The 18,072-nt window shown below is 38.6% G+C and overlaps 1 protein-coding gene across 1 annotated transcript in view; it reads right to left on the bottom strand.

The window, feature by feature from the left end:
• Positions 1–16,526, bottom strand: part of LOC121387468 (MAGUK p55 subfamily member 6-like) — a 30,961-nt gene extending 14,435 nt beyond the window's left edge. The window contains exons 1-8 of the mRNA XM_041518593.1: positions 16,466–16,526; positions 14,107–14,169; positions 12,511–12,629; positions 11,443–11,592; positions 8,614–8,772; positions 6,355–6,433; positions 2,361–2,500; positions 1,161–1,238 (exon numbers count right to left, since the gene is read on the bottom strand). Coding sequence (XP_041374527.1) covers positions 1,161–1,238; positions 2,361–2,500; positions 6,355–6,433; positions 8,614–8,772; positions 11,443–11,592; positions 12,511–12,629; positions 14,107–14,143 — 762 coding nt within the window. The 5' untranslated portion in view covers positions 14,144–14,169; positions 16,466–16,526. The remainder of the gene's footprint in view (positions 1–1,160; positions 1,239–2,360; positions 2,501–6,354; positions 6,434–8,613; positions 8,773–11,442; positions 11,593–12,510; positions 12,630–14,106; positions 14,170–16,465) is intronic.
• Between the last annotated feature and the right edge of the window lie 1,546 nt (positions 16,527–18,072).

Raw genomic sequence — 18,072 nt, 5'->3', positions numbered from 1 at the left:
CACACCACGGCCTTTGTCCAGTTGTGTTCACTGGTTGCAATGAGAAAAACTATTTAATAGACTAGGTTAAGAATACATACATCTATAATATAATATGCAAGGCTGTTTCAACAAGTTTCTGATCGTTCCAATTACTAGTTCTCTTTTGATCTGCACTGTCAACCACTGCTTTGTACTTACACTATACACAGGGCTCTAGAATTCTTATAAAATCCACTAGACATGGATCAGTGATTTAAAAAATTTACTAGCCACTATTAAAAATTCACTAGCCCTACTTTTCATTCCAACCAGTTTATACAATTTTACTAACTAATAGTAATAATCGGATATGTCACCTAATATGAGACAGAGCTTAAAAACACTAACACTAGAGGTTGGGGCAGGGGCAGGATATTCACATATAGACTTAACAGCAACATTTGACCAAAAACAATCAGTAGCCGTCGGGCATGGTAATAGTAGTTATTAACTAGCCCAACATTGAATATCACTAACCATGGGAGTGGGGCTACCATAATCTAGAAACCCTGACTGTATGTCGCTTTGCAAGGATCTGTTTGCACTCGGATACAGTTGACTACCATACAATGATGAATTCTAGAAATACAACCACAATGGATGTTGCCACCTTTGTCACTTAACATAGACGTGACTATAAACATACCAGCAGTCATTCATTCATCTTTCTCATCCATCAACCTCTGCCTACCATTTTCATTATCTTAATATAAAAAAAACTTTCCTCAGCTAATGAGGGCAAGCTATCTACACGGTCAGTGCTAGCTCTGTCACTCGCCAAATTTGCCAATTGCGAATTTCAGGAACAATTGGCGAATTTTATTTTTATTTGGCGAAAACATTTCCTGTAATAATGAGATATTTTGTTGCAAAATAATGGTGGATTTTGCACATTTAAAGATAATTTTGTGAATGGTTTTGCTTGCCCAGAGCTAGCCCTCATGGTGGTGATATTTTTGTTGGTGTTGGGAGTTTTTTTTGGAGGGATGGGGGCAGACCAGTGTAAGTTTATTATGAATGTTAGAAAGGGCTACATCTAGTAAATAAAATACTCTTTGAGTAAAACATCCCACAGTTTATTATGAATGTTAGAAATTCGACAGCCATGGATTAAGAAAGAAAACATTTCCTTTCTGTACCTTTTCTTTTTGCATGGTCGATGGTGTGCAGGGCTGGGAAGGATCGTGGGGGTAGGCACATTCACAAAATGCACCAGTCTGAAATAAAAAAAACACAAATTTTACGGAAATAAAAAGTCCCACCTATCATAAACTGATTTGGTGAATAAAGAAATAATTTGTCATCTAACATTCATGATTAATTTAGAACATTATTAAAAAAACACCAAAATATTAAATAAAATTTTATGAAATAAAATAATTTAATGATTTGTTTTGGATTTATTTTTTTACAAGCAACAAGATGAACATTCAGGTTTTGTTAACAGTGCCACTAGAGCGCATTGATTTTATTAATCATCGGCTATTGGGCGTCAAACATTTGGTAACTTTGACATATTGTCTTTAGAGAGGAAACCTGCTACATTTTTCATTAATAGCAAGGCATCTTTTATATGCACTATCCTAGATAGGATAGCACATACCATGGCCTTTGATATATGAGTCGTGATGCACTGGCTGGAGTGAAAACCCACACATTAAGCAAATGTCCCGCTCCTTGAACATTCACAGATGCAACTCTAAACCAAGTTTTATTGATCTAGGACTCATACTTTGTGAGAATGGAACTAAACAAGAACATTTAACATTGGGAGCCGTTCAACAATTAAGTAATGATTGTATAATTAGGCTTTTTCATACCCCCTCCCACCTGTAATATTTAGTAATGCTGATAATGTCCATTAGCCCAGACCATATATCTTGTCAAGAGTAGACAACAACAAAATATTTTAGTTACACAATTTTTAAATACTGTAAATTAAAGGGACATTCCTGAGTTTGCTGCATTATAAGATGTTTCCGACTAATAAAATATTTGTACGATTAAACTTACATATTAAATATAGTTTCTTGTTTAGAATATCAGAGGCTGTATATTCAATGTGTTTCTGGTCGTCTTAATATTTGTAAGAAGTCCAAACTGGATTTTGTCTTCAAATAATTATGTACGTACGAAAAAAAACTAATTTTAGGAAATAAAATGAAATTTAACCTAGTACAAATATAAGAACGACCAGAAACACATTTAATATACAGCCACTTATATTTTATGCAGAAACTACAATCGTTAAAAATTCTCTGTTAGTCGATAACATCTTAAAAATTGCAGCAAACTCAGGAATATCCCTTTAAGAGATATTGAAAACTGTTCACACTCACACTTCTAAAATCTGTGTGTGACGGAACTATCTTAAGAGTGATTTCAGGATCCGACTGATCTATTCTTATCATCAGCTCTTCGGGGGTCATGACAGAAATGCCGTTCACTTCTCGAATTATGTCGTTAATTCGAAGTAAGCCTAAATCAAACCAAAGAAAATATGTTATAATAATACAGAAAAAATAATGTAGTAAAACATTATTTATTGTCAGAGTAAATACATGTACATCAGATGCATGACTGAACCCGTCATGCCTGGGAAGACAAGGACTGGGATGTGAATGTGGATAGCAAACAAGTTGAAAGACAGGAAGGAAGAAAATGTTTCATTTAATGACACACTCAACACATTTTATTTACGGTTATATTGCATCAGACATATGGCTAAGGACCACACAGATACTGAGAGAGGAAACCTGCTGTTGCCACTTCATGGGCTACTCTTTTCGACTAGCTGCAAGGTATCTTTTATATGCACCATCCCATAGACAGGATAGCACATACCACAGCCTTCAATGTACCAGTCGTGGTGCATTGGCTGAGCGAGAAATAGCTCAATGGGCTCACCGATGGGGATCGATCCTAAACAGACTGTAAATCAAGCGATCGCTTTATCACAAAGCTACATCTCGTCCATCATGCCTGGGAGGACAAGGACTGGGATGTGAACGTGGATAGCAAAAGAAGCTGAAAAGTATTCTTTTGATTAGGAAGGAACTGGGAAGGAGAAAAAAACGAGAAGGAAGAAATATTTAACAGAAGACGAAAAACGCCACACTGATTTCCTAAGGGTCATCAATGAGTTTGTTCCTATGACCTACGTCCCTCAAGTGAGCACTCTCTCAACTGATAGAAATACACAACCCAATATACAACACAACGAACCCTAAATACACAACCCAATATACAACACAACGAACCCTAAATCAATGTGTATCATGTAATATAATACTTGTCTTTATTACACACCCGTGTAAGATATTGCTCATGTCATAACAATCACTCAATATCTACACGTAACTAGTGTAATATTGGCGTGACGTGAGCGTGACGTAGATCACTTGCTGACCCAATTCGTAGAAAAATAACGTGTAGTAGGTCCCGACATCTGCTTACTTCTGTGTTGCGGCTTGTTTTCAGTTGGTTTGTAATAAATAAAATACTAAACTAGCTTGCCTCTCCTACCATTTTTATGAAACTTGTGAACAGTGTTGGTATCTGACTCGCTTTTGCTCGTCACATACCAAACCTGTTCAGTCATTTCATAAAAATGGTATGACAGGCAATCTCATTTAGTATTCTACATGTATATATAGGCAAGGCAACATAATACAAAAAGCAATATTTGTTTAATTTCTTGAGTGAATGGGTGGGTTGGTGGGTGCAGTGTGCGATTTTGGTTTAAAACATTTGAGTGTCAATAAGGACTCCATGTTTGCAAATCTTTAGAGCCCGCCATTAACCCAGAGAGCCCTGCTGTGTGCGCCTCCAGTAGAACAGAAGATACACTAAATGTTTTGTATGAAACCATGGAAAAGATAGCTATTCAAGACTTGTTTCACATGATTTTGAGATATATGTCAGGGGTTGAAATTTAATTTGTTTACCACTATCCCAAAGGAATAGTGAATTAAAAAAACCACTATTCCATCTAAAAATGTACTATCCCTTCAATTATTAATGTACCACTAGTTTCCTGACTATGCTACATCACCGTGTACAACATTGTATAACGAACAATTGTTTATATACCAGTCAATGCATTACTGCATACTAGCTGGAATTACAAACAAACTCACTCCAAACGTTAGTCTCGATCAAAAAGACATTTATTTTGTACCGGTAAGTGCATGAGAAAGGTCTTAGTAGCGCGAGGATTTGTTCTGCAGACAAATGTAGCTGAAGAAAAAGTGTAAGCAGAATAGTCGCAGGTGATTTTCGGTATTCCGTGCTTTATTTACACTTTCATGACGGAATATTGGAAGAATTGTTTTACTATTCCGTTTCGAAATTTACTATTTGCGGAATAGCGTAAAATTCGACCCCTGTATGTTGACCGTGTCATTGTAAAGAATCAATGTGGGCTTGTATGCTAGCCAAGCTAGAGAGTCCTATATGATTTTTGCGAGCCTCAGGCTCCCAGACTCTCCTCAAAATCGCAAATACTGAAATACTATTAATTCAAATAGTCAGTGAATGAGCGAGTTACTGATTGAGAACCCACCACCACTGGGCTGGACAAAAAAAAAACCTGCAATGGATTCCTTATAAGCACTCTTTCTACACATGACAACATATACCAAGACCAGAACTCAATTTAAAGGATTTTGGTTGCTTGCTCGGTGGGCAAGTATGGGTTCACATTGAAGTTGCCCCTCCAAATATTTGGTTGCCCTGATTTCATCCATGTTTTGAAAATAGAGTTATATTTATATTTCAATAAAACAGCAATCAACGGGTTTGGAATTAATATGTTGTCACTGTAAAATGTAATATGTACTGTCTGACAATAAAATATATCATTTTTTAATATTTTAAAAGGTTTTGTATTAGAAATTTTAAATTTGGAAACGCCAAATTTTTTGGGAATGATAAAGACCAGAATAAAATTCAAAACAAAATTGATACACACTTCAGTTCTTTTGTTTTTTTAAGTCCAAATGCAAATTTAAAAAAAGTAGAGATAAGAGGTGGATGAATCCAAAATGGAGTCTGATAAAACACAGCACATTGTCATTTGGTGACACGTCAGCTATGTTCCAATCGAATGCACTGGAATCTTTCCTATTCAGAATACTTCAGCCGAGTACGATTTTTTGCCATATGAAAAACGCTCACAGTAATTTCAAACCAATAACTTTTATAACAAATACACACAAAATTAAAAAAACTAAAATTATCTCTTCAACGGACAGCAATGATGTTTATCCAGCAGCAAAGAACAGCCATCGGTAATGATCCTGGCTTACAGTAAATTATATCTTGCTACAGCAATTGCCATCAGTACCAATATTAAGTTCAAGCCCTGGTTATATCTTGTCAAACCTGTGTTATGCATCACCAAAAGGAAGTATAACAAGTGGCCTTGAATGCAGGTTGCAAAAAAAGAATAAATCTTGAAATTTTAAAGAGACAGACCCTAGTTTCAGCCCATGAAAATGCACACTAAGTTTAGTTCATCTATAAACCTGTAATACATTTGGATAAAAGAAAGAAATGTTTTATTTAACGATGCACTCAACACATTTTATTTACGGTTATATGGCATCAGACATATGGTTAAGGACCACACAGATTTTGAGAGGAAACCCACTGTCGCCACTACATGGGCTACTCTTCCGATTAGCAGCAAGGGATCTTTTATTTGCGCTTCCCACAGGCAGGATAGCACAAACCATAGCCTTTGTTGAACCAGTTATGGATCACTGGTCGGTGCAAGTGGTTTACACCTACCCATTGAGCCTTGCGGAGCACTCACTCAGGGTTTGGAGTCGGTATCTGGATTAAAAATCCCATGCCTCGAATGGGATCCGAACCCAGTACCTACCAGCCTGTAGACCGATGGCCTATCACGACGCCACCGAGGCCGGTACATACATTTGGATAAAGTTACAATTGAGTGAAACATGAGTCTGTGACTTTGAAATGGTGAAATACCCTCTAAAAATAGACTAAAACTCGACTCCTTAACTTAATTTTTTTAAATATGAGAAATGCATTTGGAGATATTAAAAACACCAGGATGAACAAAAACACTTCGAATGTACAGGAATGGATAATCTAAACAATAAAATCTAAGTAAAGTATGATTTCAGTTATCAAAAACGGCTCTAATAGTAAAAAATATGCCTTAGTGTTTAAAAACTAGGGTATATCCCTTTAATACTGATGGTCTGGTACTGAGATTAGCCCAAGGTTAGGGCTGTACAATGATCTAATATGGTAATCTCCATTTACAATGTATTCGAAGTATCAGCTGGAACTATATCGTACCTTGTTTGTCAATAAGACTTCCGGCAAGTATTCGAGCCACAACTAAATCTCCAGCTTCATCCAGCTTCACGGTGATTCCCTGTAAACATCCAATTTATCATAATTCAAATATAGGTTACAATACATATCGAGAATTCTTTAAGTACTCGGATCATTGTGAGACTTGCCTATCCTTACAAAATGATTCTGCTCCTTATTAGAGTTAACACTATTGTAGGTGATTGAGAACACCACTAATAGCAGACCCTATCGCAGGTGATCGGGAACACCTCTAACACCAGGCCCTATCATAGGTGATTGAGAATTAACACTAGGCCCTATCGCAGGTGATCAGGAACACCTCTAACACCAGGCCGTATCATAGGTGATCAAGAATTAACACTAGGCCGTATCATAGGTGATCAAGAATTAACACTAGGCCCTATCATAGGTGATTGAGAATTAACACTAGGCCCTATCATAGGTGATCGAGAATTAACACTAGGCCCTAGCATAGGTGATTGAGAACACCACTAACACCAGACCCTATCATAGGTGATTGAGAACACCTCTAACACCAGGCCCTATCATAGGTGATCGAGAACACCTCTAACACCAGGCCCTATCATAGGTGATCGAGAATTAACACTAGGCCTTATCATAGGTGATTGAGAACACCTCTAACACCAGGCCCTATCATAGGTGATCGAGAATTAACACTAGGCCCTATCATAGGTGATTGAGAACACCTATAACACCAGGCCCTATCATAGGTGATCAAGAATTAGCACTAAGACCAGGCCCTATCGTAGGTGATTGAGAACACCACTAACACCAGGCCCTATCATAGGTGATCGAGAACACCTCTAACACCAGACCCTATCATAGGTGATTGAGAACACCTCTAACACCAGGCCCTATCATAGGTGATCGAGAATTAACACTAACTCCCTATCGTAGGTGATCGAGAATTAAAACCAACACCCTATCGTAGGTGATCGAGAATTAACACCGACTTCCTAGCGTAGGTCATCGAGAATTAACATCGACACCCTATCGTAGGTCATCGAGAATTAACACCGACACCGTATCGTAGGTCATCGAGAATTAACACCGACACCCTATCGTAGGTCATCGAGAATTAACACCGACACCCTATCGTAGGTCATCGAGAATTAACACTGACACCCTATCGTAGGTCATCGAGAATTAACATCGACTCCCTATCGTAGGTCATCGAGAATTAACACTGACACCCTATCGTAGGTCAGAGAATTAACACCGACACCCTATCGTAGGTCATCGAGAATTAACACCGACACCGTATCGTAGGTCATCGAGAATTAACACCGACTCCCTATCGTAGGTCATCGAGAATTAACACCAACTCCCTATCGTAGGTCATTGAAATTAACACCGACCCCCTATCGTAGGTCATCGAGAATTAACACGGACTCCCTATCGTAGGTCATCGAGAATTAACACTGACACCCTATCGTAGGTCAGAGAATTAACACCGACACCCTATCGTAGGTCATTGAGAATTAACACCAACACACTATCGTAGGTCATCGAGAATTAACACTAACACCCTATTGTAGGTGATCGAGAAGTAACACTAACACCCTATCATAGATGATCGAGAATTAACACCAACACCCTATTGTAGGTGATCGAGAATTAACACCAGCACCCTATTGTAGGTGATTGAGAATTAACACTAACTCCCTATTGTAGGTGGATCGAGAATTAACACTAACTCCCTATCGTAGGCAATTGAGAATTAACACTAACTCCCCATCGTAGGCAATTGAGAATTAACACTAACTCCCTATCGTAGGCAATTGAGAATTAACACTAACTCCACATTGTAGGCAATTAAGAATTAACACTAACTCCCTATCGTAGGCAATTGAGAATTAACACTAACTCCCTATCGTAGGTAACTGAGAATTAACACTAACTCCCTAGTGTAGGTGGATCGAGAATTAACACTAACTCCCTATCGTAGGCAATTGAGAATTAACACTAACTCCCTATTGTAGGTGGATCGAGAATTAACACTAACTCCCTATCATAGGCAATTGAGAATTAACACTAACTCCCCATCGTAGGCAATTGAGAATTAACACTAACTCCCTATTGTAGGTGGATCGAGAATTAACACTAACTCCCTATCATAGACAATTGAGAATTAACACTAACTCTCTATTGTAGGTGATCGAGAATTAACACCAACACCCTATCTTAGGCAATTGCAAACTCTGTAACTGTGCTCACCAGTGGCTCCGTGTGAGACTTGCGGATCCTCACGAAGCGGTTCTGCTCCTTGACGATGTTGAAGTCCTGGGCGGGCGGCTCGTCGATCTGCTGGTTGAACACTTCATCCTCCTCCAGGTACTTCTTGTCCTTGATATCGTCATGGGAAACCAGCAGCGCCTGTCGCAAACACAAAGGAAAGTATATTTACTGGCCCATTATTTTTGAAGCTATTTTAGTGCTAGGGTCTCCACGAGTACGCAGGTATGGGCTGAGTGTAGCAAGACTCGAGTCTGTTCACAGGGCTCTAGTACCCATGCAAGGAAGAGCACTCTCATTTAATTATATTTTTTAATGTCATTTTGCCATATATGCTTGTCGGCAGTTACATTATAGAGCTATGAAATATGGAGGTAAAACAAAAGTTGAATGTGTGGAATGCAATACAATGGCATGAGTTGGCATCCATGTTCAGAGCTCAAATGAAGATACATAATACTAGTTTACTTCATTCCTTAGTTTCATTATCACCTAGTGTAAGTGTCGGGTACTTGGGACTGGGACGAGTCTGACCCTTGAGTACTCTTAATAAAATATTTTGGATTTGTGGAGAGCCTACTTAGCGCTACGAAATAGTAAAACCATTGTGGGCTATAACATCACTAAGGCTTGTGCTATAGCGACGTCACAGCCTATGATGGTTTCATGATTTTCTAGTGCTAAGACAGTTTCAAACATCCCTTGCCAGGGCTTTAGAAAGTAAAGTTTGTTTTATTTAACGACGCCACTAGAGCACATTGATTTTTTTATCTTATCATTGGTTATTGGACGTCAAACATATGGTCATTCTGACACTGTTTTTTAGAGGAAACCCGCTGTCGCCACATAGGCTACTCTTTTACGACAGGCAGCAAGGGATCTTTTATTTGCGCTTCCCACAGGCAGGATAACACAAACCATGGTCTTTGTTGAACCAGTTATGGATCACTGGTCGGTGCAAATGGTTTACACCTACCCATTGAGCCTTGCGGAGCACTTACTCAGGCTTTGGAGTCGGTGTCTGGATTAAAAATCCCATGCCTCGACTGGGATCCGAACCCAGTACCTACCAGCCTGTAGAACGATGGCCTAACCACGATACCACTGAGGCTGGTGCCAGGGTTTTCGACTGCACTAAAGCTGATGAAGAGTGTGCCCAAAATAAGTAACATGAAGTTATACAAAGAAACAGCCTCGGTGGAGTAATAAAAAGAAAGAAAGAAATGTTTTATTTAACGACACACTCAACACATTTTATTTACGGTTATCTTGCGTCAGACATATGGTTAAGGACCACACAGATATTGAAAGAGGAAACCCGCTGTCGCCACTTCATGGGCTACTCTTTTCGATTAGTGGCAAGGGATCTTTTATATGCACCATCCCACAGACTGGATAGTACATACCACGGCCTTTGATATACCAGTCGTGGTGCACTGGCTGGAATGAGAAATAGCCCAATGGGCCCACTGACAGGGATCGATCCCAAACCGACCACACTTCGAGCGAGCATTTTACCACTGGGCTACGGCTCACCCCTCGGTGGAATAATGGTTAGGCAATTGGACATAAGTCTGGTAGATACAGGGTTCGCATATCCCCGTACCGGCTCCCATCCAGAGTGAGTTTAATGACTCGATGTGTAGGTGTAAGACCACTACACCGATTTCTCTCTCACTAACCAGTAAGAACTAAACACTAACCCATTGTCCTGGACAGACAACCCAGATAGCTGAGGTGTGTGACCAGGAGAGCTTGCTTGAACCTTATTTGGATATAAGCATGAAAATAAGCATTAATGAATTAATTTCGTGTGAATTAATGAACCTGTTGATTATCATGTGATACCTGAACCTGTTGATTATTGTGTGATACCTGAACATGTGGATTATAGTGTGATACCTGAATGTGTGGATTATAGTGTGATACCTGAACATGTGGATTATAGTGTGATACCTGAACATGTGGATTATAGTGTGATACCTGAACATGTGGATTATAGTGTGATACCTGAACATGTGGATTATAGTGTGATACCTGAACATGTGGATTATAGTGTGATACCTGAACATGTGGATTATCATGATACCTGAACCTGTTGATTATTGTGTGATACCTGAACATGTGGATTATAGTGTGATACCTGAATGTGTGCATTATAGTGTGATACCTGAACATGTGGATTATAGTGTGATACCTGAACATGTGGATTATAGTGTGATACCTGAATGTGTGGATTATAGTGTAATACCTGAACATGTGGATTATAGTGTGATACCTGAACATGTGGATTATAGTGTGATACCTGAACATGTTGATTATTGTGTGATACCTGAACAAGTGGATTATAGTGTGATACCTGAACATGTGGATTACCGTGATACCTGAACATGTGGATTATTGTGTTCATACCTCAACATGTGGATTATCGTGTGATACCTCAACATGTATATTATTATGTGATACCTGAACCTGTTATCGTGCGATACCTGAAAACATGGATTATCGTGTGATACCTGAACAAGTGGATTATTATGTGATACCCAAATGTGGATTATCGTGTGATACCTGAACATGTGGATTATTGAGTAATAACTGAACATGTGGATTATCATGTGATATCTGAACATGTCGATTATGGTGTGATACCTGATTGTTTGGATTATTATGTGATAACTGAACACGTGGATTATCATGTGATACTTGAATGTGTGGATTATCGTGTGTTACCTGATTGTGTGGATTATTGTGTGATAAGTGAACACATGGATTATCATGTGATACCTGAATGTGTGGATTATCATATTATACCTGAACGTGTGGATTATCGAAGATGTCCTGGAGTTCGGCGACATGGGTGTTTGTGTGGGCGTCATCGGCCACGGAATCCAGCACGTCCTGGGTGACGAGAACTGCCGACAGTTCACCCGGCCGGTGTCCGGTATCTATTGCTTCATGTGCCTGCAAAGATTTCCATATAAAAGCATGTCACAGGGCTCCAACTTAGGAATTTTTAGGTCAGCTACGGCAAGTTTAACCCAGTAACTTTGGCAACAAATGTAAATCAAGAGACAATTCCTTTTAACTGGCGACAATAATATTTATCCATCGACAAAAAATTTACATCGGTCAATCCCATGACTGATGGCAATTCATATCGCAACTATTTTGTTTTAGGAAATAAAATGAAAATTTACCTAGTACAAATATTAGAACGATCAGAAACACGTTTACTATATCGCCACTAATATTCTAAACAAGAAAATATATTTAATATTTAAGTTTAATCATAGAAACGTTTTATTAGTCGATAACATCTTAAAAATTGCAGCAAACTCAGGAATGTCCTTTTAAACATTAAACAGTAATTGCTAATCAATTTTAAACTGACTAGAAATATCAGTAAAGCAGCATTCTCTTTATGCGATTTTGTCAAACCAACTTGTTGCATGCAATTCGTGTGTGTTGGCAGACGTTATGTCATAAAATTCCATGATGCCAAACAAAACTTGTCAGTTTTGCGAAAAATGTAAGTGCATACAAAGTTCCACCGAAATAAAGAAAACATGAATGTAGACAATTTACTGATTGTATTATGTAACAAAACAATTATTTACCACATCTGGATAATAATTGGTTTTATCAACCTATGAAATCCAGACATTAATTTGGCATGTTTATAAGCAAACCAAAAAAAACAGAGGTGACAAAACTGAACAGTTGAACTTTAATGTGATTTCATTGGCTGAAAGCTTACAATATGTTGTGAACTTAATCAAGATTTTGAAAACAAAATGTTCCCCGATAGGCAATTAAAAAATTCTGTATAAACATTATTAACTGGCTAATCTGGATATTAAACTGACGTGAAAACCTCACCTTGACTAGCGAAATCAACTTGAAATCATTAAGGACATCTCTGAGGAAATCTATTTCCTCTTCACGGGCGCCGACCTCTCCCAAACCGTCCACATTGTCGCCCAAATACTTAAATGCATCTTCAAAAAAAGGAGATAACAATATTTTTCTCAACAACACAGAAAATTATTAAATTGTGAATAAGTATCAAATACATGAACCAATGATAATTGCGTCTAGATGGCACAGACCTCTATATTGCGACGGATTTGGTTGCCGTAGGTGACTCTTTACTTGCCATTATGCCCCAAATATTTTAAATGAAGGAAATGTTTTATTTAACGATGCACTCAACACATTTTATTTACGGTTATATGGCATCAGACATATGGTTAAGAACCACACATATATTGAAAGAGGAAACTTGTCGTCACCACTTCATGGGCTACTCTTTTCAATTAGCAGCAAGGGATCCTTTATATGCACCATCCCACAAACAGGATAGTACATACCATGGCCTTTGTTACACCAATTGTGGAGCACTGGCTAGAACGAGAACTAGCCCAATTGGTCCACTGATGGGGATCGATCTTAGACTGACCGTGCATCAAGCGAATGCTTTACAACTGGGCTACGTCCCGCCCCAAATTTTTTACAGCATGGACGACAAAAAACATGCTATGGTGCCATACATGGTTTGCCACTGTGTCCTTCCCATACATTCCAGTTTGTGTATGTGTATCCTTCCTTGTTCCACAGTACTGTGTGTGATACAAGATACATTTATCACTAGACACAGTATAATAAGATTGAATAGGATTTTAATAACAGTCCTCTGAAAATGGCACGGGCGATCATTTTGCTCACACATCATTCGCGCAAGTCATGTTTTGCGTAGCCCTTTTAATGTTCATGCCAAAAAGAAAAGAAAGACATTAAAAATATTTGACACTATCATTTGGTCAGTTTTAGGTTTAATAAATATCTATAAGTTTTTATTCCGAATTACAATGAAGCTGATGGGTGTGTCATTAAATATCTGCCCACAGACTGAGAGCTACATGTTGGCTAATTTATTCGCTCAGGTCGTTAGGGATGCCAGATTCAGACCAGTAGAAAAAATAGCTTCCAGCAGTGTTTAATAGTCAATTTCTACATAATAGCATGAATTTCTTACACACCCGTTGATTAGAACATTGCTCATTATTTTTTATAATGTTCACATACATGTACTTGTTAACACATACATGTTGGTGCATTAACATTTTAAACACATACGACTGGCTGCTCCTAGGTGATGACCAGGTCACCAATGCCATACCACCCAATGAAAAAAAAAAAAGAACAGTTGAATCGATCACTCTGTGACGTACAAGACAGGGCTAGCCCTGGCACTCTCCAAATTCGCCAATTGCAAATTTCAAAAACAATTGGTGAATTTTATTTTAATTAGGCGAAATAATTTTATGTAATAATTGATATTTTGAAACAAAATAACTGGGTTTTTGCAATTTTTGAAAGTTTAACAGATAATTTGGTGAACCTTTTTCCTGACCCAGAGCTAGCCCTGCAAGATAACCTGAAATTGACTTGTCTGCTAGTAACAAGCGCCCTCACCTAGTGCTGACTTGAAGTCTGTCGTGGCTGCAGGCATCTCTACATGCAGGACAGCAGCAACAACTGGAACAGGAAAATAGTGAACATGATTATCAACATTTTTATGGACCATTCATGATTATCAACATTTTCACATGCATCACCTCCCCTCTTTGAAAAGGGAACATTTTATTTTGAAATATTTATTGAAAGATTGTTTGTTTGTGCTTTGTTTCTTCTGCACATGTATTTGTAACGTTCATAAGAGATGAGCTGTATAGCTCAATGCTAATAAACAATTAAAAGCAATTGAAAATTGATTAGCGATATTTTCTAGTCAATTGAAAAATTTATCAGCAATTACTGTTTAATGTTTTAAAATTGTGTAGCGATCTCTGAAACTTCTGTAGCGAATCGCAATGTGGTAACTGAACAAAATGTTCCTCTATAGGTGGTTATAAAATATATCCATATTTTAGGGTATGTAACTGTACCCTTCATACCCAGTGGCAAATCCAGAAAAGCCATTTAAGGGGGCCCCAATGACATGAGGCGGAATGCCAATGGAACTTTGGGGGAGGTTTGGAGGGGGTGATATGTAATAAAATTATAACTGTCGCAAAATTTAGCCCCCCCCCCTTAGATCTGCCTCTGCAGGGCTTCTAGATTATGGTAGCCCCATTCCCATGGCTAGTGATATTCAGTGTTGGGCTAGTAAATAACTACTATAACTAGCCCGATGGCTAGTGGAAAAAAAACCTTGTTAAATGCTGCATTTAAGTCTTATTTTGTAAATATGAATATCCTGTCCCCTCTTGCCACCCCCAATCTAAGAGGTTTTAAGCTCTATCTCCCTTTTTAGGTGACCTATCTGATTACTACTATTAGTAAAATTGTATTTATTTAAAGTAGGGTTAGTGAATTTTTAATCATGACTAGTAAATGTTTAAAATCACTGATCCCATGACTAGTGGATATTTATAAAATTCTAGAAGCCCTGGCCTCTGGCACCCTCTGGTAGAAACCCTGTTGTAGGCCTACATCAAATATGATGATCACAAATTCATGATACCGGGTAACTTACATGTGTTTTGGGGGTTCTGGGTTTATTTTTTTATATACAAGGGTGTGTGTGTATTTTGGTTGGGGTGGGGGTTTTTTTTTTTTGGGGGGGGGGGGGTTCTTGATTTAAAAAATATATATTTACTCATACTTTCTTATAAAAGATAGAGAGAAGCATACATAGTATAACCAACGACTTTTTCACCCCTGCAGATTAACAGGCAAAATATTGAAAAACTATTTTCTATTTTCATACATTTACTAGTTAAAAGTTAAATGTAAAGTCAAAGCAAGAGCTATTTTATATTAAGGGGTGATAAACAGCTAAAGATAAAGTTTGTTTTGTTTAATGACACCACTAGAGCACTGGACTTATTTAATCATCGGATATTGGATGTCATACATTTTGTAATTCTGACATATAGTCTCAGCAAGGAAACACACTACATTTATCTAATAGCAGCAGATATTTTGTATGCACTTCCCACGGGCAGGGCACCTCATACCACATAATTGGTATACCAATATCAGTTGTGGACACACACAAAAGGGGGGGGGGGGGGGTAACAGAGGTTCAATCCTTAAAACCAAGCACCTACCAGCCTTGTTTTTACCTGTCCCAACCAATAATCCACTACTGGTTTATCACATTTTGATAAACCAGTTGTAGAGCATTAGTTGGGGCAGGTAAACACCTGTAAACACACACTCTGAGAATGCCTGCCTGGTCCAAAGATCAAGGACTTCAGAAGGAGGTCCCCTTCACCCCACCCACCTCCCAACCTTTACTAGTTTATTAACAATAAGAAAGGACAGGTCAGGTTAATGAGAGCAGGTTATTGTACTCATTCCATCTTACAAACTGTTTTAACATTCACATCACCAAGGACACTAAAACTTATCAACATTCCACAATTTTTGGAACGTAACTGTACTTCCGGGGTAGCACAGATATTTTCACTTGTTTGTCGAGTTTTATTCTATTGTCATTCGCCGATCTTTACAAATCATTACTGTGTATTGTTAACGAAATTGATTTTTAATAGAATTTTATTTCAAATGCTAAAATGTATAGATACGTTTACGGAAAATCTACAGCCCATTTACGATGTATTGCTTCTTGGTAGCCATTTTGGCTTTGGTCCAAGGCCGTGTCCTAAGCCGACGCTAAACTTTTAATTTCTTTCCATGTTTATAAGACTAAGAATAAACAAATAAATAGATGCACATAGTAAAGTAATGGAAAGAAACGTACATCGGCTATTTAACATAATTATGTTTAAACGACAGTCACCAAATTCGAATGATCATTGCTTACCTGTGTAAATTCAATCAAAACTTTTCACCACAACACGCTAAGCATTTACCTGAAGACATATGACCCATTTTTGTAACGGACATGCTGATTGGTTAGTTGACGTATGCTTTTTTTCCAACAGAGGTCAGGGTGATGTCGATATCAGCATTTGTGACCCAGAGGTGTGAATGTGTGAGATTAATTATCATCTGCTTGCGAATTGTCAATAATTCATTGTATTCATGACTGGATTAGTTGAAAATTCAAAATCATTTATTTTATATATGAATAATACAAAATGGAGTAAAGCAGCATTATAAGTTCAGATGAACTTGTTTACAGGTGCGTGTGCAGGGGGAGGGTTTCGACAGTCGAACCCCTTCTACTTGAGTAAATTTTTTGTTTTCAAAACTTAAAAAAAAGAAGGATTCCTCGAGCACAGAGGGGTTTCAACCCCTGAACTCCCCTGTACATAATTTAAGTAGTATTTAAACCCCGAGCAGAAAATCCTGGATCAGCGCCTGTGAGTGTGTTATATCTGAGACAGAGTTAGAGACAGGCAGAGAGGGGGTAGGGGGAGGGAGAGAGAGGAAGCGGGGGTCACTGTGCTCAGAAGGCTGGAAATAAAATTTATTTGAACACCTGAAATTCACAATTTTCTCGGCTGAGCATACGCCCCAAACGCCCCATAACATATATATGTATATTCAGGCCCTTCAAGCTCTCAAATGTTACGAGAGAGAGAGAGAGGGAGGGGGGGGGAGAGACAGACAGAGATAGAGAGAGATGCAGAGAGAGAGAGAGAGAGAGAGAGAGAGAGAGAGAGAGAGAGAGAGAGAGAGAGACAGAGACACAGAGAGACAGACAGACAGAGACGCAGATAAGACGTAATACAATTAGAACGACAGACCTGGACTCCAGACCATACGATAGATTTCAGTCAGAATGATACCAATACACCAAGACACACTGGGTGAGTGTGTTGGGGTGGGGTGGGGTGGGGGTCGGTGATGAAGATGATAGCGATTCGTTTAATGCATATAGCTGCATTTGTGATTGCGAGGAGCAGGGTGTAGCCTGAGTGGTAAGCCGTTCGCCTGATACGCGGTCGGTCTTGGATCAATTCTTGTCGGTGGGTTTACCAGAATGTTTGAAATACAGTAGCCGATGATAAATACATCAATGTGCTCTAGTGGTGAATTTTACTTACAGAATGCAGGACATTGCATTTCAGAACACCTACTTTAAAAATATAAATATTATTATTAATATAGATAATACATGTATATGCGACTGTATTTGTATGGAATTATTTGATTGGATCGTACAGCTGGTCGTTGTAATTAATTATTTCATTGGATCCAACGTGACCATAATGTTTTGACATTTAATGTCAGTAAGTATCATGGGCGTCATTTGGTGGGGGACAGGGGGGATATGTCCCCCCCCCCACTTTTAGCAGTGGGAGAGACAGAATATCTGATGTCCCCCCCCCCCCCACTTTACTCTAAATAATGTTCTCACAGTCACAATGACCTTCATTTTTCAAAATTTTCGGGGGGGGGGGGCATGCCCTTAAACCCCCCCCAAAAAGTCGCTTCACGTCTAGGGCGCTCGCGATTAGTCGC

Source organism: Gigantopelta aegis, chromosome 13 (assembly GCF_016097555.1).
Source record: "Gigantopelta aegis isolate Gae_Host chromosome 13, Gae_host_genome, whole genome shotgun sequence".
Classification (NCBI taxonomy): domain Eukaryota; kingdom Metazoa; phylum Mollusca; class Gastropoda; order Neomphalida; family Peltospiridae; genus Gigantopelta; species Gigantopelta aegis.
This window is presented reverse-complemented; position numbering and strand designations above follow the sequence as displayed.